Raw genomic sequence first — 21,797 nt, 5'->3', positions numbered from 1 at the left:
CACTGACGCGACCCCGTGCCTTCAGGCGCACGGAGGATTCGTCTGACGGCAGTTGACGGCTCTTCATCGAGAGGGGCCTGTGTCCAAACAGCGGAGCTGTCGGTCGTTTGTAGCCATGGAGACGAAGTTCCCAACAAGTGTGGGCTCGACGGCACAGGCGGGTGGTTGTTGTCGATAGCCAGCCGGGTTATCCTTGCCACGGGTAAGCGGGGAGGAGGTGGAGGGAGCAGGATTCGAACCTACGTTACTCAAGTAACAGCCATGGCGCTTAACCACTGCGCCATTCCCCCCTACTGGTTAGGCGGTAAAATAAAAAATAAAATACCTTTAAAAACCCCATGTTTTCGGTTATATAACGGTGCTTTTCATGCATTTTTACGATTTTTATTCGATTTATTATTTGACCTTTTATTTTAATATATAAAATGCACAATAATTTAACTGTATCGGTTTACCTGTACAATGCGCGCACAGTGCGTATACTGTGCATCCCAACCTCCATGAACGACGAAAATCGACAAGGTGTCCTCAGACTAGAACGAGCGCTTTCTTTTTGGACGATTTGATTGGCCAAAAAGCCATGTGGCTGGTAAGGTACATGGAGCGCTCGGTCCCCTGCGCAGCCGGGGTCTAGGCTGAGCACTGAGACTAGACATTATGCTATTTGGTGCGTTGCAGGTGTTTTTTTTGCAAATACAGGGCGCACGGCCAATTTGGGTGGTGGGGGTATGGATTAGGGAAGTTATTCTAAGAACTTGGGAGGTCGTTCTAGAGGCAAGGCAGCAATGTAATGCTATTTTACAAGCGAATATAATGTCAAAATCTCGGAGCAGAGCTTAAACCCTGACGAATTAATCCGATAGCTACGTAGGGATTTGTATATAACCGCCGTTTCATTCAAGCTTGTCCACCGTAGTTGCCTCGCCCATGTGTTTGTGATCCATTCTGTCGACAAGGTCTTCTCCAGCGAAGAGACGGTCCACATCTTCAAGCTCAAGGCCCTTGGTCTCGGGGAAGAACAGGTAGATGATCGGCACCCAGGTTGCGTTGAGCACGGCGAAGATAATGTATGTTTTCCAGCCAACTGAGTCAATGGCGATCGGTGTAACTTGCACAATCATCTAGTTTGTGCAATTAGCGTTAATGTAAGACCTTCCGGTTGACCATGTCTCTGTCGTTTTTACTTACATAGTTGAAAATCCAGTTCATGGCAGTGGAAATGGCAGAACCCTGTTGGCGCATACGGAGTGGAAGAATTTCCGACCTTGAATGAGGTTTCGGTCAGTCAGCACATCGGGTTGAACTAATACAGGGGCAGCGGTCGGAGATACTCACGGGTAGACCCAGACGGTAGCCTGGAAGCCGACGGTAAATGCGCCCTGAAACACGAAGAGCATGGCAGCAGCACCAATACCGGCGGAACGCGCGATGGCCGTCTCGTTCTGCACTTGGTAGATAAGAGCGGCTTGGATAGCCATGACGGCTGCCATGACGCTGATCATGGAAAGTAGCTGTAGTGGGGCTGCGGTCAGCAACATGCGCTTGGACATGGATGGTACAGGACGGGTGTGTCTCACCAAAGGTCTTCGTCCGACGCGGTCAATCAGGAACCACGGAATGAAGGAAGCCAGGAAGAACCAGGTCTGCAGGAAGCCAGACATGAGGGAGGACATGTGGGCGTCGAAGCCGATACTGTGCTGAAAGAGGGTGCTCGCATAGTCTAGGATGATGGTCAGTCTCTGCTCCCCCCCATAATATGCGGAATGCTCATCTTGGTAGGAGCGAAAATAACGTACAGATCACGGCGTTGATGCCACCGAGCTGCTGGAAACTCTGAATGGCGCAGGCAATGAGCAGTCTCCGCCGAGACTTGATGCTGTCGCTCTTCAGCAGATCCTTCCATCCACCCGAGCTCACAGACGACTCGATGGCCACGGTCTGCATGATGACACTGTGCATGCGGCGCACCTCGACATCATCGGTAGAGGTACCATGGATACGGGCGAGGATCTGGAGGCTCTCGTCGGGCCGGTCGTGAGATGCGAGCCAACGAGGGGTCTCGGGAACGATGGTGATGATGAATAGCATGGGAATGATGCAGAAGCATTGGAGGATTACGGGAATCCTCCAGGCGTAGCTGGATGTTATGGATGAGAAGGCGTAATCGATCCAATACACCAGGAAGATACCAAAGTTCAGCGTTGAGAGCTGCGCACAGACGTCTTGACAAAAAGTTAGAGCTGCCAGGTATGGAGGGATGGGGTTTACCACTTACAAACTCCTCTGCTCGACTTGGGACTGAACTCAGCCTGAAAGACGGGCACAGTCGAATTGATAATACCCATGCCATAGCCAGACACGATGCGACCGACAATGAGCTGGGCGCGGCTATACGAAGACGCCTGCAAGATGGCACCGATAATCATGATCCAGGCTCCGATGGTAATGGACCGACGACGACCCAATTTCTCTCCGAAGATGGCAGAACATAGGGATCCAAAGAAACAACCGACTGGGTGGAGAAGCAAAGGTCAGCCAAGGGGATCACGCCGAGCCTTTCAGATTGATAGATGCATACTCTCGTAAATAGCAACAATTACACCGATCATGTCCGATGCAGGGCTGTCGAATGTGGCGTTAAAGGCGGGAGAGTTGACTGTGAGAGGAAATGTCAGTCGGATGGACCAGGACCACAGCACGGGGCGGACGGTGAGCTTCGCATACCAAGTCCTCCCATGAGGCCATTGTCGAAACCAATTAGCATGAAGCCCAAGGAGGTCAACGCGCTGACCGTCAGGATGAGCGGCTGCCCTTGCAACTCGACGGCACCCATGGTTGCACACTACCATTGGCTACCACGCAAAAATGGTGGTTGTCTGGACTCTAACGAAGGACAAGAAATCTTGGCTCTGGATCAGATTAGGCGGTGGAATAATGAGATGAGAAGGTTCAAGTCACGCCTGGTGCTTGGCGGCCAGTAGTAATACATACAAGAGCCAGATCTGGGTGATGACAGGACCAGGCCGAAAGGGGGTACCGACTTGGTGGCACTGACTCGGCGGCATTGACTTTCACGGGGACCCCATGAACGGGTCCAGTGCGTTGCGGGGAGACCCCAGGGGTCATGGGGTCGGCAGCGGAGTCTCCCAGCGCTGAAAATACTGCAAGATCGGCGTGGGCGAAAACTCTGTTATAGTGGTTGGGTGTACCATGCACTATTGTGGTAAGGGTAAAAATCCCTCCTACGGCACAATTGTTGAATGGTGTGGGCCTTGTGGAAATTTCCGGCTTGGGTGATAGTTTCTGCAGAAAGGGAAATTAAATAATTGAATTCCCCCGCGAACAGTCGAATTGACAAAGGTCCACGCATATAAATACGGTGGCCGGGGAAGTATTTTGTCGCCCGGGAATTTCTTTGATAATTGCTTCTAATTTAATAACTCTCCTGGAGAGTTGTGATATAATAAATAAACCGTATGAACCCAAAGAGATTATATCAATAATTAATATTCAATATGGTTTCAAAGGGCGTTGTTATAACTTATAAGCGGGTTGGGTATAATAGCCAAGATTTCAAATTTCTTAACAGAATTGCGGACGATTAATCATTCGTTTTTTTTTTTAATTGCAGCCGCGACGTCGCAGTTGGCCAGGTCCCTGAGACCGCATACAATTAGGTCCGCGGCTTCCAGGTCTGCAGGCAAAGGATTTGCCCTTATTTATGCACTTCTGCGAAGCAAATTACGCCTTGCCGCAAGGAATGGCTCCTAGCATTAAACCTGCGCACCAGCGCTGCGCTGTCTGAAGTACCCTTTTCCTTGGTATTCGATCGCGATTATCGTCGCAGGGGGACCGTGGTGGCATCCAGTCACGCTGCCATTGGGGGTATTTCCAACCGCAGGGATGGATAATCGATCACCCATCCGATCGCGTCTCTGCCACATAACAGAAGAAATGTTTGGACGGCCCAGCTGGCAGAACTCCTGTCGATATCCCCGATGTCGGCGCATGTTTTCGGTAAATGACTCGCTCAGAAATGCCCAAAGATTATACATTACGCGTCGAGAGGCGGTAATTAGCTGGAATATAGAGGGGCAGCAAACTCTAAGGTATATGAATCGATGATGCCACACGTCAGTCGCCCGCGTCTTGGCCCCCAGACGGAATAAAAACATCATTCACCATGGCCTTTAACAAGGAGCAATTCAAGGTGTACTCGGAGCAATGTAACCCCATCTTCGGCACTTCACCATCGCTGGAGCTCCTTTACGAGAACCCCGAGTATCCATTTGCCCACGAGGCCGGCGTTTTCATAGCGCAAGACAACACGCTTTTCGTTACCAGCAACCAGTTCAAGGACCCAGCAACTGGCCAGCGGACCATCAAGATCACGCGGGTATGCTTGCCCGCCGACCGAAAATGTGCGTCGGTCGTCTGCGAGGAGGTCGAGGCACCGGATGTGCCAATGGCAAATGGCGGGGTTAACTACCGCGACGGCATCCTCTTCTGTGCGCAGGGGACGCTCACATCAGCGGGCGGTCTCGTGCTGATGGAAGCAAAGCCTCCACACAAATGCTCCTCGATCATCAGCTCGTTCCACGGCCGGCCGTTCAACTCTGTCAACGACGTGGTTGTACATTCGGATGGGAGCTTGTGGTTCACTGATCCGATATACGGCTATGAGCAAGGCATTCGCCCCAAACCCAGGCTGCCGAGCCAGGTCTATCGGTTCGAGCCGGCCACTGGTTCAATCCGCGCCATGGCGGATGGCTTTCAGAGGCCCAACGGCATCTGCTTCAGTCCAGACGAGAAGATTGTCTACTTGACGGATACGGACTGGATACATGGAGATGGCACAACCGACGACGCACGCGTGTCGCATATGTGAGCGACCCCTTTACTGGGCCTGGGCCCCCTTTACTAGGCCCCCTTTACCGATCAGTACATTCTTAGGAAGATGAGTTGTTCTGACCTGAATTCTCTGCTAGTTACGCATTCGACGTCACCCTCTACTCAGGCCAGCCGTTCCTCACCAACCGCCGACTGTTCGCCATGGCCGACGCAGGTGTCCCAGACGGTATAAAATGCGACACTCAGGGCAATGTGTACAGCGGATGTGGCGATGGCGTCCATATTTGGTCTCCTGGTGGCGTCCTGCTCGGTAAAATCCTCGTGGATGGCGGTGTGGCAAACTTCTGCTTCGGCGTACGTGGCGAGCTGTTCTTACTGAACGAACACAAGATTTGGCGAGCACAGCTGCATGGAGACATCAAGGGAGACCTGCTGCGGATATAGGGGCAGATGGTGCACGCAAAAATGAACCTTGAGTTCAGTCCTTTTCAGTCCGGAATTGTTCGGTATCGTGAGACCAATGCCCTGGTTTTTACCATCCTGACGTCCTTTAGCTTTAAGAGTTGCTCTCTATAATTATAAAAGTAATATAAAATTATAGTTAAATAATCCGGTCGCACCGTAGTAGTTGAGTAATTGAATAATGAAATAGAGAAAAGGACGTTACAAAAGACGCGCTCTAGCCTAGTCCAGTTCTATAGAAGTCCTACCGTTAAATAGCGGTGTAAATCAAACAGTACGGGTTTTACGGTGACGACCGCCATTTGTAGGCGCGTCGACTTGGCGCTGTCGGCGACCTCGCTGCTGACTTGTGCGGTATTTGACCGTTTATAAAAGTTACTTCCAAGTCCGAACAGTAGCAAAGGGAGGATATTTCCCTTCCACATCGGGATGCTCTGTTCATACAACTGTAAAACAGCTGCGGTGGGGTGCGAGCTGGCGATGGAAATCTAACATTTGACGCACCAATGTGTCGAAAACGTCGATAGGACTGGGGACAAACTTGGACAGTCCCCGTGCCCTCTTGAATTTAAAAAAGCTTGAACAGCAGGCCAGAAGGTTGAAAGTGGCTTTGTAGCTGCTCAGATCAGACCCGGGCTACGTCGCCGCTTCTTTCGGCGACGGGACCCACAAGGGAAATGTGACGCAAAAAGGCGGCCGGCCGATAGGGCGTACGGAAGTAGAAAGGCCGATAAATCAGCGGGAGGGCTAGTTTCCTAACTTGTCAGGTCGTATCGTGGGGTTTATCGGAAAGCAGTGGAGTATCTATCCCTGTGGACCTACAGTAGGCAGCGATATGGCTCCAAGGAAAGCCAGAGCGAGGCAAGTGGGCCCGTGTACATACTCATAGATAGGGTATGTGTCTTGACCTACATGTTATCAGCTCGGATGCTCGTGTTCCTGAACCTGAAAACGTAGCCAGCATCTTCTCGTCTGCCGCGCGACTTGGTTACAGCAAAGCACAAAAAATCATCACAATGGGCAAAGTCAAAACACTAGACCTGTCCAACACCATCGGCGCCTACTTTGCGCCCGCCACCATTATCCCCGCCGGCAGCCGCCTTCTGCACCTCGCTGGTCAGGTCGGGGCAACAAAAAATGGAACAGTGCCGGCTGACTACGAATCGCAGGTCCACTTGGCACTGCTGAACCTCCGAAAGATCATAGTGGCAGCAGGCGCCGGCATAAAGGACATTGCCAAGCTGACGCTTTACATAGTCAACTACGACCACTCCAAACGCCTGCACGCTCGGCACGTGCAAAAGTTCCTCAGGGGCCACAGGCCGGCAATCACCCTGGTGCCCGTGCAAGCGCTGGCTGTGGCTTCGTGGCTGTTCGAGGTTGATGCGGTTGTTGTGCAGCCCGACCCGGCCTCCAACGCACCGCCGCCGGCCCTTTCGGCTGCCAGGGCGAGCGACAAGTGTGATGTGGTCATTGTCGGCGCAGGGCTGGCTGGTCTGTCGGCCGCGCACGAGCTGATCAGGGCTGGCCTGTCGTGCATCGTCCTCGAGTCGCGAGATCGAGTCGGCGGCAAGACGTGGAGTCAGGAGTTGGCGGGAGGCGGAGGCGTTGTTGATCTGGGGGCGGCCTGGATAAACGACACCAACCAAAGCAGGATGTACAATATTGCCCAGCGGTACGGAGCGGAGCTGATTGAGCAGAATACGCAGGGCAGGGTGGTTCTCGAGGACTTGGATGGCAAAGTTTCGTCCTTTACATACGGGGATCTACCTCATGTGAGTCAAGCATCCTCCACCATTCATGGGTCAGACCCACCTTTGTTAGCGATTCACACCCAAACACACCAATAAGCTTAACAGCTGAAGAATTTTCGCCCTCCGGGCGCCGGTCGTCATGGCCTCACCAGAGGTCTCAAACCGCCGCGCGCGCCCGCAGAGCACGCCGCAGGCTTTGCCGCAGGGCCAGGCCGAGTCAGGACACGTATCTCTCGACACGCGCACCGCTAACGCGCCTGAGCCGGCTGGCCGCGGAAGGTACTCCAGCCTCCCGGCCCTGGCCATCAAAACACTGCAGCAGGAGTTGGAAAACGTGGAAACAGTCGGCAGCTGGCTCGAAGAGGTCTTTGCAGCCAAGCTCGAAAGTTTACAGGCCCCGGAGGACGCCGCGCTTAGGAGAATTGTTCTTGAACTTGACGACGTGATCAGCGGCTGGTTCCTCAGTCGCACCCTCCCTGAAAAAGAGCGTTCGCGCTCCCCGTCGCGTTCGCCGACCAGTTCCAGCGAAAGGCGCAGCATTTTAATTACGAGGACGGGCACGGCGTCGTCGGCCTCTAAAGGCAGAGGCACGCCCACTAACAAATCGGTCACATGGGCCGAGCGAGCCGCCACGCCACCAGCGGCGGCCCCAACGCGAATTTTAACCCCGGCCACGCGCTCGTACCCGATACGTACGACGCCCGGCAATGCACCTGACAGCTCCGCAACTCCCTCCCAATCGGGCCGGGACCGCTCCCAAGCCCCGAAACGTTTGACAGAACAGCCGTCCAACCGCATCCTGATCCGCGTAAATGACAAATTGCGGATGGTGACGAGGGAGCCATACGCGGTAACGACCAAATTGGCCGAGTTGGTCTCGGTGCCACACAGTGAAATCCCAAACGCCAAGCGTACCCCCACGGGCTGGGGTGTTACGGTGGCCTCTGAGGAAACACGGCAAAAACTCCTCAACCCCAGCGCGGTCAAGGCCATTATGGACGCATTGGACGCGCGGGAAGTCACTGTCCCGACAACCTGGCACACATACGCCGTTTCTGGAGTGCCCCGAACGCTCAATTGCCTGGACGGAAGAAAGGACGTACATGAGGTAATCCAGGAGGAGATTACCGTGGCAGCAGGCCAGCAGCCAGTCAACTGGCATATTTCCAAACATGGTTACGACCCACATACGGCTGAGGGCACGTGGATAGTGTCCTTCCTTCAACCCGTAAAGCCCTTTCAGCTTTTTGGAGTGTCGAGACGTGCGCGGAAGGTTGAAAAATCACGCAAAATTACACACCACCACGACGGTTGCCAGGGATATTGCGAAATACGTCGCTGCGTACGGCAAGCGCGTTGCGGCATATGTGGTGAAGCAAAACATGCGACAGAGGAAGAGCCGTGCAAGGCAGCCCCCAAATGCGTTAATTGCCACGGCCATTTCCCATCCGGACATGAGAATTGCCCTGCCCGACCTTTGGTGGTAAATGGGAAGCTTGAACGACCTTCACAGCGTAAACTTAAGGGGATTCGCAGAATCGGACGTGCCAACCGTGCCGCGATTATCAACGACCGGGCCGAAACGGCCCGCCGAGAGCCAGCACCTGCAATCCCGGTCCTAAGCACCTTATCGCAGCATTCGCAAACCTCGAGCTCCCGATCGAGCATTTCAAACAAAAGAGCGCGGCCATGCGAGGCGGCAGGGGCGGACATCCGTAACTTCCTGCAGGTTGAACAGGAACGCGTGCACGACGAAATCGTTTGGGCAGCCGAAATGGAGGAGGACGCAGCGGCTGCCGAACCTTGCCCCGCTGATGGGATAGACTTGGAAGCAACCCGTCGATTAATATGACGAAATACTCGCTCGGCAATATGCAGCGGGAATGCCTCGACGTAGTTTGGGCCAACGTAGGTAAAAGGATGGGTGTGCATCTGAGCCTATTGGAGTTGTGCCACCAGAGAAAGGTGGACCTGGTTAACGTTCAAGAGCCATGGTGCGGGCTAAATACGACTACACAAACGCACCCGGGCTATGATGTTTTTGCGCCAGTGGACGAATGGCACGCCAACACTTACGAAGCCATAACTGGGCTCCGGCCCCGGGTGCTCACCTACGTCAAGAAGGGGGCAGCCCTAAGGGCCGCACAACGACGGCTACCGCAGGGCCAAAATACGCGGGACATACTCTGGCTCGAAATTAACGGAATATTGTTTGTTAACGTATATAGGGCTCCGGGCACTGAAGCCGCGCTGGAAATGGTATGCAATACCGTGCCAAATGGACCCACGGTGCTAGGCGGCGATTTTAACGTAGCGGCTGCTGCATACCAGCCGGGCCGCGCAGACGCACGCGGAGGGGACCAACTGACGGCATGGGCGCAAGCCCAGGGGATGAGTTTTACAGGAAATATCGGCGTGCCCACCCACCGCGACGGGGGTTTACTGGATATGGTCTTTTCCAACCTCCCCAGCACAATAACTGTGGTTGACAGCAGTCTTTACACAGGCTCCGACCACGAATCCCTTTATACCACGCTGCGGACGCGCGGCGCCCCCCGCCCGGAGGCGATCAACGTTTCGGTTAGGGACGACCGGTTACCAAAGTTCGCGGAGCTACTTGCTTTTGGCATGCAAGACATGCCGGACCCGGGATCCGCGGCCGATGGCTACGCATTGGACGCGTGGGTAGCTGAATTTACAACTTTATGGGAGCAAGTGACGTGGGTCGTGGGTACGCCGGCGGGAAAAAGGGACAGCTCGGCTCCCTGGTGGACCGAAAACTGCCAGCGGCTCTGGTCCGAATTCCAGCGGGTTAAACGGAGCGCTGTAAATAGGGCAGACGCCTCTGCCGAGGAAAAAGCCTATACGAAAGGGGTGCGGGCCGCGAAGCGGGAGTACTGGAGGCACCGGATCGACCAACTGCGCGACGATAAGGATTTGTGGAACATGGTGGGCTGGCTGGGAGCCGGACCACGCCTCCGGTCCCCGCCGCTGGTTATTAACGGCGAGCAAGTGAGCGAGCCTTTAGCAAAAGCGGAAGCACTGCAACGGGAGGTGCTTGGCCGATTTTCGGCGGAGGATGACCTGCAGGGAGACCCCTTGGAGGCCTGGTCGCCGGACGAGGCTAAAATCCCTTGGGACACCCAGGTTAGTGCGGAAGAGGCGGAGCGCTCCTGCATTGGGGTTACGAGCACGTCCCCGGGCATCGACGGAATAACCGTCCGGCTACTAAAAGCCGGATGGGCTTCGTTGGCCGAGCCGGTGCGCAGGCTCTACCAACGTTGCCTGGAACTCGGACATTTCCCAGCGCCTTGGAAGAAGGCCGAAGTCGCGATGCTACCGAAAACGGGGAAGAAAGACCGGAGCAGCGTTCGATCCTGGCGGCCTATAGCCCTCCTCTCCTGCATCGGAAAAGGCCTCGAGAGGCTCGTTGCACGCCGGATAGCTTGGGCCATACACGACAACGGGCTCCTTAGCTGCACCCACGGCGGTGCCCTACCCAAACGATCGGCGACGGATCTGGTTTGTGCCCTCGCCCACGATATCGAGCAGGCTCTAGCTCGCGGGGAGGAAGTCACCCTTGTCGCATGCGACGTCCAAGGCGCCTTCGACGCCCTCCTCCATGGGCGATTAATACGGAAAATGCGGAGCCTCGGGTTTAGTAAAATGCTCCTCAGGTTCGTGATTAACTTTTTAAGCGGCCGCCAGGCCCGAGTCCGGCTGGAGGGTACGACCACGGGCTTTAGGCGGCTTGGGTGCGGCACCCCGCAAGGGTCTCCCCTTTCCCCGATCCTATATATGCTATATTTGGCGTATCTCGTCAAAAACGGTACGAAGTGGCGGTTGGCATACGCAGACGACGTGCTTACATGGAAATCGTCACCCTCGTTGGAGGAAAACGTACGTTGGCTGGAAGATAAACTCCGGGATATGCACGAAATTGCGGCGGAAGAGAAGATCCATTTTGCAGCGGAAAAGACAGAGGTGATCCATATTACTAAGAAAAGGCACGGTCGCAACCCGGAAATCCGGATTAATGGTAGAACGGTTACCCCGGTCCAACTACCGGGCGGTCGACGCGGACAAAGCGCCTCCGGGGCCGAGCGCTACCCGGGCATGCGTTGGCTTGGTTTTTGGTTCAGCCAACGGCTAGACGGGCGCCGCCACGTGGCCGAAAGGGCTGCCAAAGCAATGGCGGTCGCTGCCCACCTCAAGAGCTTTGGGGCAGTAAGATACGGACCGCCTGCGGCTGCACTTCGCAAGGCAGCGGTGGCATGCGTGGGTTCCTCGGCCACCTACGCAGCCGAGGCATGGTACAACCCAGCGCACAAGCAAAGAGGACTCCTTAAAGCATTAAACAAACCGCTGGTTTTAGCGGCACGGGCAATCCTCCCGGCGTATAAAACCACCCCCTCGTCCACTGTTCTCAGGGACGCAGGACTACCCTCGGCCCGCGTCGCGCTGGCCTACACCCGCCTGAAATACGGCGCCCGACTAAGGCTCGCGGACAAGGGGCACCCCCTTGTCAGCCGCCTGCGTGAAACACCTCGTGCCCGCAACTCGGGCCATTCGGCCACGACCCTGCAAACGGCTGCACAACTTCTCCCGCGGATCCGGAGACTAGAGTTGCGCGCACCTCGCAATGCCCCGGATTCTCGCACTGACCCCACCGGAGGAGTCCCGAAAGAGGAAGCGGCCCGCCGCTTTATCGAATGGCTGGACATGGTATCACCTGACGATATCGTGGTATATACGGATGGTTCGGAAAAACACGAAAACAACTGCGTCCAAATAGGGTACGGATGGGCCGCTTTTAGGGCGGGCCTGGAATTTGCCGCAGGCTCCGCATCTATTACGCCGGAAAGCCACGTTTTCGACGCCGAGGCGATTGGCGCCCTAAAAGGGCTACAGGCGGCAGCCAAGGCCCAGCCAGGCGCCCGGATCTGGATTTGTGTGGACAGCACCTCGGTTATTTGGGGTCTTAGAGGCGACGCGCCGCGTTCGTCCCAATGGGCCTTTCTGGAGTTCCATAACCTTGTCGATCTACTCCGAAAACAAGGTACCGAGGTTCGGGTCCGTTGGTGCCCTGGGCACCAGGGAATCCCGGGAAACGACCGGGCTGACGAGCTGGCCAAGGCCGGCTCCGCCGGACCGCCGGACCCAGACCCGAGGGCTCAGCAAACCACGTATAGCGGTGCCGGCACGGTCCTCAGAGCCATTCTTTCGAATATAGAGAAGGACTGGTGGCGTAAAGAACTCTGTGAACGGTCCCCCGCATATAGGGAATGGAAATTCCAATACACACCGAGAAAGGAGCCCGAGGAACTGCGTTTGCCAAGACCCCTACTGGGCCATTACTTGGCCATGAGGACCGGCCACGGCGATTTCAAAGCCTACCATGACCGTTTCAACCACCAGGATGCAAACACCTCGTGTGCCTGGTGCTGGAAGCGGACCTCCCCTGAACACCCGGTGCACTGCCGCTTTTCGCGGGCGGTGTGGAGAAACTGGCCGTGGCCTGACAACGACCGGCCGGTCGGGCCGCCAGACCGCGCCCAACGCCGCAAATTCTTCCAGACAAGCCTCGGGCAACCGAAAAGCTTTGAGGCGTTTTCGATAGCCACCAACTACTTCAGCGCCCGCCCCAGAGCGGCCCGCCAGCGCCCCGCGCGCCACGAACGCACTTTACGCCTAGGGACACCGATCGTAAACGACTCGAACTCTGACGAGGAATAGACTTACTGCCTTTTCACCCACACTTCACGGCACAAGCCGTCAGACGAACCCTCCGTGCACCTTAGGCACGGGGTCGCGTCAGTGAACTAACCCCCTAAGCAGGACCGGGCCCGAACCCGGTCAGGCACGATCCGCCTCTGCCCTCCTTGTTTTCCCCCTGTGTAAATAAAGAAGATAGAACGCGCGCCGAGATACCCCTCGGGAGGTTGCTAACGGCCGGCTAACAAGCCGGGCCGAGCCCGGCGTTAAATAATACTACTACTACTACTACTACTACCTCATGTGAGTTGATGGCGATATGCTGCATGGGTATTTAAAAAAACTGGGCAGTGGGGGTTTGAAGGCGCTAATTGGACTAAAACCGTCATGCATGCACATAGTTCGATGCCGCTTCAAGAAGGAACGCCGAGGAGATCAGAGACATGTGTGAGGCCGACTGCCAAGCTCTTGACACGTGGAAGCCGGAGAACACGGAGCTCGACTCAATGACCATGGAGGCCTACCTTCGGTCCAGGGGCGCCAGCTCGGCGGCTCTGGCATCGGCCATGGTGTGGACGCGAGCCATGCTGGGGCAGGACCCCGTGGACGTTTCGGCCTTGTACTTTCTCAACTACTGCAAGTCCGGCGGCGGCCTGCTGCAGATGCGCTCCGACCGCAAAGGCGGCGGTCAGCACCTGCGAGTCCGCCAGGGGACGCAGTTTTTCGCCAAGTCCATGGCTGCCCAGCTTCCCGAGGGTACGGTCCGTCTGAACGCTCCCGTCGGTGCAATCGTCGGTGAAGACGTGGGACGGGAATTAAAGGTGCAGACTGCAGGTGGTGTCGTCTACTCGGCTCGCAAGGTCATCACCACCGTCCCGGGCCCTGCGCTGCAGAGCATCTTGTTTCACCCTCCCCTGCCCCCTGTGAAGCGGGTCTGGGCCGAGTCCCTCAGCTACGGCTACTACACCAAGGCCATGATGCAGTTTAAAACACCCTTTTGGGTCGAAAGGGGCTTCTGTGGCCTTGCCCAATCCTTCATCGGCCCTGCCAGTGTCGTTCGAGATACTTCAAGCCCGGCGGACGACAAGCACATCTTGACGTGCTTTATGGCATCGGATCCGGGCATGGCCTGGTCGAAGCTTGCGGCCTGCGACAAGAAGCTTGCCTTGTTGCAGCAGCTGGGCAAGCTCTTTGACGTGAGCAATCTGGCGGACCAGTTCGCGTCGCTCAACCTGTACGAGTGGAGCGACGACCAGTGGGCTGGCTGGGGCTGCCCGTGCACTGCACTTTCTCCGGGCGTGCTCGACACGCTGGGTGGCGACGGGCTGCGCGCACAAGCCGGCAACCTGCACTTTGCTGGCGCCGAGACTGCCGGCGAGTGGAAGGGCTACATGGAGGGTGCCGTTCGCAGCGGTGAGCGTGCCGCTGCCGAGGTCATCAGAGACCTGAACGCAGGTCTTGTGTCCAAGCTGTGAGGTTGGAATCTTGACAACACAGCGCAACTGAATGGGGGGCTTACTTTTACTTATTCGGCCTGCATTGTAAGTATCTTCAGCTTGCATGGATTGATTATTAATCCACAAGCCTCGATTGTGTGTTATAGCTGATGTAATGCTCAAAATGCCAAAGATATTATTACCCGTTATCAACTTGTTCCCAAATCTCCCTCGACCGTGTGTTGCCCTTGATGCACCACCTGGATGCACCTCCATCTGCAAAAGGTGCCAGCGGGCCTTGATAATTCACACTGTAGTGAAGCTCGGGTATCTAGCCGAGCCCACAACGCTCCGGAAAGAAGCCAATCCACTCCCCACCCTTATCGTCAACCAATTGCGACCAGTTTGACAGGCTCCCACTAAGCTGGTGGCCCTTCCCCACTACCGCTCTCGCTCTCGAATTCCCTTCATGAAAAAAAAAGGTAACTCGGTCTTGTTTACCACCTTCCCACGAGATCCTGCAGAAGGGAGATTTCGGCTATTAGCCGCGATTGGCCGACAGAACATGATGCCATGAAAACTTTGGCTGACGTCCCGAGATCCAACAAGCGGGTCAAGACGTGCACGGGCTGCTGGACATGCCGTCGGCGCAAGGTCAAGTGCGACGAGCACAAGCCCGTATGCCGCCAGTGCGTCTCCAAACGGCTGGATTGTGAGGGATATGGGGTGAGGCTGCGATGGATGGACCCCGGCATTGATTTGTGTGACGAGGACGTGTACAAGCCGCCATCGGCTCGGGAGGCTCGTCCCAAATCACAGAGAAGCCGGATCGCTTTGGGTCTGTCCCGCTGTCGTATATTTGCTACACTACACCAGGTTGGCCAGTCTGCTAATGTCTCGTTACCTCCCCTAGACCCTGGTCCGATTCCTCTTGGGCTCTCCGAGGTTGATGACATTTTGCGGCTCATCGACGCCTTTACAGCTAACACGTCACCAGGCTCAGGCCGCACTGGAGATTCACTCTTGCTGACGTGCTTTGGAGTGTTCAAGGGCACCGCTGACCGTCATGAGGAATTTCTTGCGGTTCCCGAGCCTGACCGCGGCTTGTGTGATGAATCTGACGATAACCTCTCGACCTTAGACAGTCTCAACGAGCAGGAGCCGTGTTTCACGGGCAATTCACACAACGACCTGCATTGGAGCCTCGATCAAGATGCAAACAGTCGCGGCGGTTCTGTGGCACTCGAGTCAGAGACCGACCAGGACAAGACGTCACTCGCACATGCACAACAGTTCTGGTGGGAGTCGACGAATGGCACGGTTGTGCGCAACCCGTCGCCCGTGTATATACCGAAGCTCGAACGCTTTCTAATGTACCATTACTCCCATCGCGTCGTCCATCTCTTTTGCGTCATTGACAATGTCAAGAGTCCCTGGAAGACGATACACTTGCCGCGTGTTCTGCAAAGTGTTGGGCAACTGACAGTCCAAGGAAACAGCTCCACGACGCGGGACGCGCTGCGAAACGCGCTGCTCTCCATCAGCGCATTCTATCTCTGCAACGAGAGCAGATCACAGAGACGCGAAGAAGAAGCAGCCAGGTGGTCCAACAATGCCATCACGTTTCAGAGCAGGGCCATCAAGCTGCTCAAGGACGCCGTCGAGGGCAACGCAGCCACCCCCAGTGCCCCAAAGTACAAGGAGCTGCTAGCAACCATGTTGTCCATGGTAACCATCAACGTCATGTCGGGCGACAACACCACGTGCGGCATCCATCTGGACGGCACCTTGCGGTTCTTGAAGTACGCCGCAGGTTGGAAGACCAAATATTCGCCCAAGGCCCGGTCTCTGCAGAGGATATACTTTTACCTCCGCACAATCTACGAGAGCACGGCTCTTCAAGGCCCCAAAAGGCCCTCCCCCAGTCCGTCAGACATCATGACTCTGGACGACGACGCATCAGAGGAGCAGAGGCCTCCCCACCCCATTGCGCCCGGTGTTCCCCTGAGCACCAACACATACGAATGCATCTACGGGGTCCCAAAGAGCCTCCTGGTCCTGCTCGAACAGGCCACCAACCTGATCAAGCAGGTGACCAGCGCACGACACGAGAAGCTGTCCCCGTCCGTTCCTGCACATCTGGCGGCGCAGTGTGATGCTTTGGAGGGCGAAATCGTGGACTGGGACGCCGAGACGGGCCTTGTCGACAACCTTGTGAGCGGCAACAGGGCCAGCTCCGAGATCATCCGCAAGACGACGCTCGCGTTCCACAATGCGCTCATCATATATTTCGCACAGCACATTCGGCTGATTCGATTCAGCTACCTGCGGCCCCACGTTCGGATGGTGCTCGACAGCATCGGGGCCATCGAGCAGCTCAAGTCGCAGACGTCGATTCTAGCGGCACCACTGTACTGGCCTGCCTTTATCGCCGGCAGCGAGGCTTTCGACCGTGAGCTGCAGGATGGCTTTAAAGAGTGGTACAGACAAGTGGAGTTTTACGGCATTGCATCGGCGAGGACGGGCAGCGAGGTTCTTTCTCGGGTGTGGGAGGCTGGGCCTGTGACGGATCATCATCCTCGAACGACGAGCCATTGGCGGATGGTTGTGGAGAGGCTTGGCTCTATACTTATGCTCAGCTAGACTATCTGAGCTGGTGCGACGGACTGGAAGCAGCTACGATACGCTGCTTGGTGACTGTCAGAACTGATAAGCTGTGTGGCCAATAGTAATACATTGCATGCTGTGTGCACCAAGATGATAAGCTCAAAGATATACAGCAGATACAGATACCGAGGGTTGTACTTGTGGGTCCCGGGCGGAGTCACTAGACTACCTAGTCTAGTCTAATCTAGGTCTAAAAGGGCGCTCCGGATGCTCGCTCATGCCATCCTCTTTCGGGACCCTCTCGGCCCCACGCCCGTCTGGGAACACTATCGTCGTAAAGCCCGGGCTGGCCATTGCTCCTAAATGCTCCGAATACGCCGGGGCAGTTTGATATCTTTAACGATGTCCAACTTGAAAACTCGACTTGTCCTAGAACTAGTTCTAGACTTGACTGGCACGGTTCGCCCAGCTTGCCATTATTTTATTACCAGCTACAAAACGCAAGCATGGGGGACGCTTCACTACCAGAGACATGGCAGGACAAGGTGGCAGGGGTCAGAGCACATCGCGATGCCTCCCTCGCAAAGGTGCAGCCTGCCCTTGAGGGTGTCCCAGCTGAAGGCAGCATGCCTCTCTACACTCGAGACTTGCCGGGCAAGATCTTGACAGCTCGCGAAATTGAAATCACAGAAGGGTACAGCATCACCAAGCTCCTCGCAGCGATGAAGAGCCGCGAGATCTCTGTGGAGGAGGTCACGCGGGCATTTCTCCGCAGAGCAGCAATCGCACACGCGGCGACCAACTGCCTGACGGAGCTGCTGTGGGATCAAGCCGTGGAGCGCGCCAAGCACCTCGACTCGCTGCCTGAAGCCAAGGGCATGCTCTTTGGGCTGCCGATATCGACAAAGGAGCACCAGGGGATGGTGGGCTCCAAGGTGACATCGAATTCGTCTTTTGTTGCGTGGATCGGCAAGGAGCACGGATCCAACCTGCTCTACGACTGCCTGTGGGCCGAGGGGTGCGTCTTTTACGCCAGGACGAACCAGCCGCAGGCCATCATGCACCTCGAGACGGACAATCCCGTGTACGGACGGACGCTGAACCCCTATAACAGGAACCTGAGTCCCGGCGGCAGCACCGGCGGAGAGTCGGCGCTCATGGGCATGCGAGGCAGCATCTTGGGTATCGGCGGCGACATTGGCGGCAGCATCCGGGTGCCTGCTGCCCACGTCGGACTGTACGGCTTCAAGGCGACGTGGAAGCGCCTCTCGGCCCGAGGGCTGCTGGCACCAGCCGCCGGCAAAGAGACCATGGGCGCATCACCCGGACCGCTGGCGGCGGATCGCGATGCGCTCGACCTGTTCATGCGCGTGGCGTTGGCGGCCAAGCCCTGGCGTATCGATCCGTCCGTCGTCGAGATGCCCTGGAGGCCGTACGACGAGTTTGCCAAGGGCAGGCGGCGGCTCAAGGTGGCAGTGCAGTGGTGGGATGGAGTCGTGCAGCCGCACCCGCCCATGACGAGGGCACTGCGGGAAGTGGCGGGTGCGTGTCGTCGGGCCGGCATCGAGGTGGTCGACTGGGACTGTGAGCATCTAGACCACCAGAGGGCGTGGGATATCGTGTCAGCGCTATACTGGCCCGATGGGGGAAAGGAGGTCATGGACCTGTTGGAGCAAGGCGGCGAGCCCATGTTGCCCCTGACCCAATTTATCATTCAGGAGCAGCCTACAGTTGGGAGCTTGACGCAGCACGAGCTGTGGAAGGTACGTGATTTGGTTTGATTTAATGATTTAATGAGTTCATTGCAGGGGCTATTCATTGCAGGGGCTAGGGGTTGACCCCCACCTGTGCTAACTAACCAACCATCACCGACGCAGCTCTGCCTCGAGCGCGACAACTACAGAGCCATGTACGCCCAGGCGTGGTCGGCCACGGGCAAGGACGAGGACGGCGAGGTGGACGTCATCCTCTGCCCGCCCAACTTTGGAGCAGCCACGCCGCACGACCAGTCGAAATACTGGGGCTACACATCGCACTGGAACCTCGTCGACTACCCCGCCGTCGTCTTTCCTGTCACCACAGTCGACCCGGTCAAGGACGTCAAAGACGCCAGCTATACGCCCAAGAACGCGCAGGACAGGTTTGTCTACGATATGTACACTCCCGAGACGTTCGCCAATGCGCCCGTCAGCCTGCAGATTGTCGGCAGGAGGTTCCACGACGAAAAGGTATTGGCTGCTCTGGTTGAGATTGAGCGCGCCATAGGTAGAAGCTAGCATCGCGTGTCGGAGACTAACCGTAGTATATACGACAATTCTGTATTGTACATGTACATAATTTAGCCTGCGTGCCTGTATCGACTATCGCCCATCCGGTCCGGAATCTAGGTCTAGAACTAGTCTAGTCTAGTGAGTCGTGACTCGAGTCTCGTTCTATTCTATGATTGGGATTGGAAACGGTATAGGAGACCGAAGCCGTCGCTCTTTGTTCCCCATTCCCAAGAGGGGTATTTTCGCGGTTCCGAGGCCAGTTTTATGGAAAGCCGAAAGACCATGCCCCTGATAAGGAACCCGCTCGCCCCGGTTTTTGCATTACCCCACAGATAGTCGGGGGCTGTCTATCAGAGATTCAGAGGAGTGCATGGGGTATGAGCGACGTGCCAGAATATCCATGTTTGCCTAGTTGGCCGTCAATACAAAAAGTCAACCCAATGGATTGCACCTACTTTGTAGTTGATGTGTGGCACTGTGGGCCACTGACATGCCAGACCTGCTGCACTTGTCCAAGGACCAAAGACACAATTCAACTTTTATCATGGCTGACGAGGAGAGCAAGCCGCTGCCCCCAGGCACCGTCCGGCTGGTGGACAGCAGCGGCCAGAGCGACTTGGACTCTGAGTCTGACTTGATCCTCGTGCCGGCGCCGTCAGAGGACCCCGAGGACCCGCTCAACTGGAGCCGACGGCGCAAGATGCTGGCGACTAGCTGCATCGTCGTCTACACCATCGTCATCGCGCTCCCGTCAAGCGCCGTGTACTCGATCGTGACGCCGATCCGCGCCGAGACGGGCCTCACGCTGACCGACATCAACAACGGCACCGGCATCATGTTCCTCTTCTACGGCTGGGGCTGCGTCTTTTGGCAGGCCGTGGCCCTGCAGTGGGGCAAGCGGCCCGTCTACCTCTTTTCGCTGCTGGCCAACGTGGTCATCCTCGCCACCGCGCCCCTGTGCACCACCTCGGGCACCTATCTTGCCAACCGCATCATCCTGGGCTTCTTTGGCTCGCCCGTCGAGTCGCTGGCCGAGGTGTCGGTCACGGACCTGTGGTTTGCCCACGAGCGCCCGACCTACATGGCTTGGTACGGCTGGTCCCTGGCCATGACCGGCAAGCTGGCCCCCATGCTGTCGGGCTTCATCAACGTCGGCATGGGCTGGCAGTGGACGCTCTGGTGGTGCTCCATCTGGAACGCCATGGGGTTTGTCTATTGTTTTCTGCTGATGGAGGAGACCAACTACGACCGCAAGCACACCCACGGCGCCCAGGCGGCAGCGAGCCAAACAGCTGCCACGGATGCCTCCTCCTCCTCCAGCCCCGCCACGCCGACCGAGAAAAAGCCAGTTGATGATGCTGCTGCTGCTGCTGCTGCTGCTGCTGCCGCCAAAAAAGCCACAGACAGCCAAGTCGGGGAGCTGGTCTGGCCGCGCAAGAGCCTCTGGAACAAGCTCAGCCTCAGGGACAAGAAGCGGCCGATGCGGTTTTGGGATGTCTTTTGGGCCCCCTTTGTCGGCTTTAGCTATCCGGCCGTCGTCTACGCCGGCTTCATGTACGGAGCCAACAGCCTGGTGTGGCAGGGCGTGCAGAACGCCACCATCGGCACCATCTACACCACCAGGTACGGCTTCAGCACCGCCGGCGTGGCCGCAGCCTACGCGGGCGGCGTGCTCGGCTCCATCATTGGCGGTCTGTACGCCGGCAAGGTGGGCCAGATGCTGACGGTTCGGCTGGCCCGGCGCAACGGCGGCGTGGCCGAGTCGGAGAACATCCTGTACCTGTTCGCGGCAGGCGTGGTGCTGGTGCCCTTTGCCTTGGTCCTGTACAGCGTGGCCGTCACCTACCACCTGCACTGGTTCGCCCTGGCCACGACCCAGTTCGCCCTGGCCATCACCGCCTCCTTTTGCATCCCCGGCGCCCTGGGCTACGCCATGTCCAGCTACCCTGAGCTGTCGAGCCAGCTGGTCACCACCTGCGTGCTCATCCGCAACACGCTGTCCTTTGCCATCAACTACGGCATCACCCCCTGGCTCAACCACAACGGCTACCTCGCCGTCTACTGCATTGTGGGCGGCATCGGTCTTCTCTGGAACGCCAGCTGCTTCGTCATGATCCGCTATGGCCGCCGCATCCGCGAGTGGACTGCTCCCCGCTACTATCGCGATGTCCAACGTGCTCGTGCCAAGGGCCTTGGTCACTGAGGGGGCGGAAGCAATGCACGGGTTTTGCTTTTTGCATTTGCATCTGGTTCTGGTCGCAGAGAACCTTGCGGATTGTTGTCATCAAGTTTGATATTTTGTGTGCCTAAATTCTATAATCTGTTACCTACCTAGATAGTCTCCTGTTCTGTTGTTGCTATTGTCATAGTGTGTGGACTATTAGTCATATATTCCATGCCAGGTCAATCAACAAGAAGTCGGCCTTGACTCTTTTTCAGCCAAGCTCAAACATGGACCTGTGAAAGAATTCAAGAAATTAGAGCTAATCGCATCACTGGCTGTGCCTTTGCATTCTTGTGCTGGTGAAAACACCTTCCATCTTGTCTCTCACCAGATTCCAGCCCATGGGTATGATTTGCTCTATCGTGTAAAGACCCGTAGCCCCCTATCATCGCATTCTTTTATGCAGAACTCAAAGTACGGTAAGCGTTTGTGGTCGATCCCTGGGGCCCACACGAGGCAAACTTGGTATTAGGAAGTT

General features: G+C 56.5%; 6 protein-coding genes and 1 pseudogene across 7 annotated transcripts; 5 read left to right on the top strand and 2 right to left on the bottom strand.

Moving 5' to 3' along the window:
* Positions 1–218: 218 nt before the first annotated feature.
* Positions 219–290, bottom strand: MGG_20223 (annotated as a pseudogene). The gene has a single exon. The product of its transcript is annotated as a tRNA-OTHER (tRNA).
* Positions 291–893: 603 nt separating this feature from the next.
* Positions 894–2,833, bottom strand: MGG_09680 (sugar transporter STL1; the record flags this gene model as incomplete). The annotated part of the gene is made up of 8 exons (XM_003717626.1): positions 894–1,121; positions 1,189–1,264; positions 1,336–1,511; positions 1,578–1,720; positions 1,797–2,222; positions 2,276–2,512; positions 2,579–2,656; positions 2,725–2,833. 8 exons carry the CDS (start codon positions 2,831–2,833, stop codon positions 894–896), a joined length of 1,473 nt encoding a protein of 490 aa, XP_003717674.1.
* A 1,350-nt stretch (positions 2,834–4,183) lies between these two features.
* On the top strand, positions 4,184–5,295 carry MGG_09681 (uncharacterized protein; the record flags this gene model as incomplete). The annotated part of the gene is made up of 2 exons (XM_003717625.1): positions 4,184–4,884; positions 4,989–5,295. The coding sequence occupies 2 exons, from the start codon at positions 4,184–4,186 to the stop codon at positions 5,293–5,295; spliced, it is 1,008 nt and encodes a 335-aa protein (XP_003717673.1).
* Positions 5,296–6,329: 1,034 nt separating this feature from the next.
* On the top strand, positions 6,330–7,784 carry MGG_17287 (uncharacterized protein; the record flags this gene model as incomplete). The annotated part of the gene is made up of 3 exons (XM_003717624.1): positions 6,330–7,088; positions 7,330–7,555; positions 7,690–7,784. The coding sequence occupies 3 exons, from the start codon at positions 6,330–6,332 to the stop codon at positions 7,782–7,784; spliced, it is 1,080 nt and encodes a 359-aa protein (XP_003717672.1).
* Positions 7,785–13,223: 5,439 nt separating this feature from the next.
* MGG_14815 (flavin-containing amine oxidase) lies at positions 13,224–14,316 on the top strand (the record flags this gene model as incomplete). The annotated part of the gene is made up of 1 exon (XM_003717623.1): positions 13,224–14,316. A coding segment is annotated over one exon (1,034 nt), but the record flags the coding sequence as incomplete, so codon positions are not given.
* Positions 14,317–14,628: 312 nt separating this feature from the next.
* On the top strand, positions 14,629–17,153 carry MGG_14816 (uncharacterized protein). Its single transcript, XM_003717622.1, has 2 exons — positions 14,629–15,056; positions 15,132–17,153. Exons 1-2 carry the CDS (start codon positions 14,792–14,794, stop codon positions 16,859–16,861), a joined length of 1,995 nt encoding a protein of 664 aa, XP_003717670.1. The 5' UTR covers positions 14,629–14,791; the 3' UTR covers positions 16,862–17,153.
* A 65-nt stretch (positions 17,154–17,218) lies between these two features.
* On the top strand, positions 17,219–21,298 carry MGG_17286 (uncharacterized protein; the record flags this gene model as incomplete). Its single annotated transcript, XM_003717621.1, has 3 exons — positions 17,219–18,588; positions 18,703–19,090; positions 19,593–21,298. The coding sequence occupies exons 1-3, from the start codon at positions 17,332–17,334 to the stop codon at positions 21,296–21,298; spliced, it is 3,351 nt and encodes a 1,116-aa protein (XP_003717669.1). The 5' UTR covers positions 17,219–17,331.
* Between the last annotated feature and the right edge of the window lie 499 nt (positions 21,299–21,797).

Source organism: Pyricularia oryzae, chromosome 4 (genome assembly GCF_000002495.2).
Source record: "Pyricularia oryzae 70-15 chromosome 4, whole genome shotgun sequence".
Taxonomy (NCBI): domain Eukaryota; kingdom Fungi; phylum Ascomycota; class Sordariomycetes; order Magnaporthales; family Pyriculariaceae; genus Pyricularia; species Pyricularia oryzae.
The sequence above is the reverse complement of the archived record's forward strand: the minus strand, read 5'-3'. Positions and strand labels throughout refer to the sequence as shown.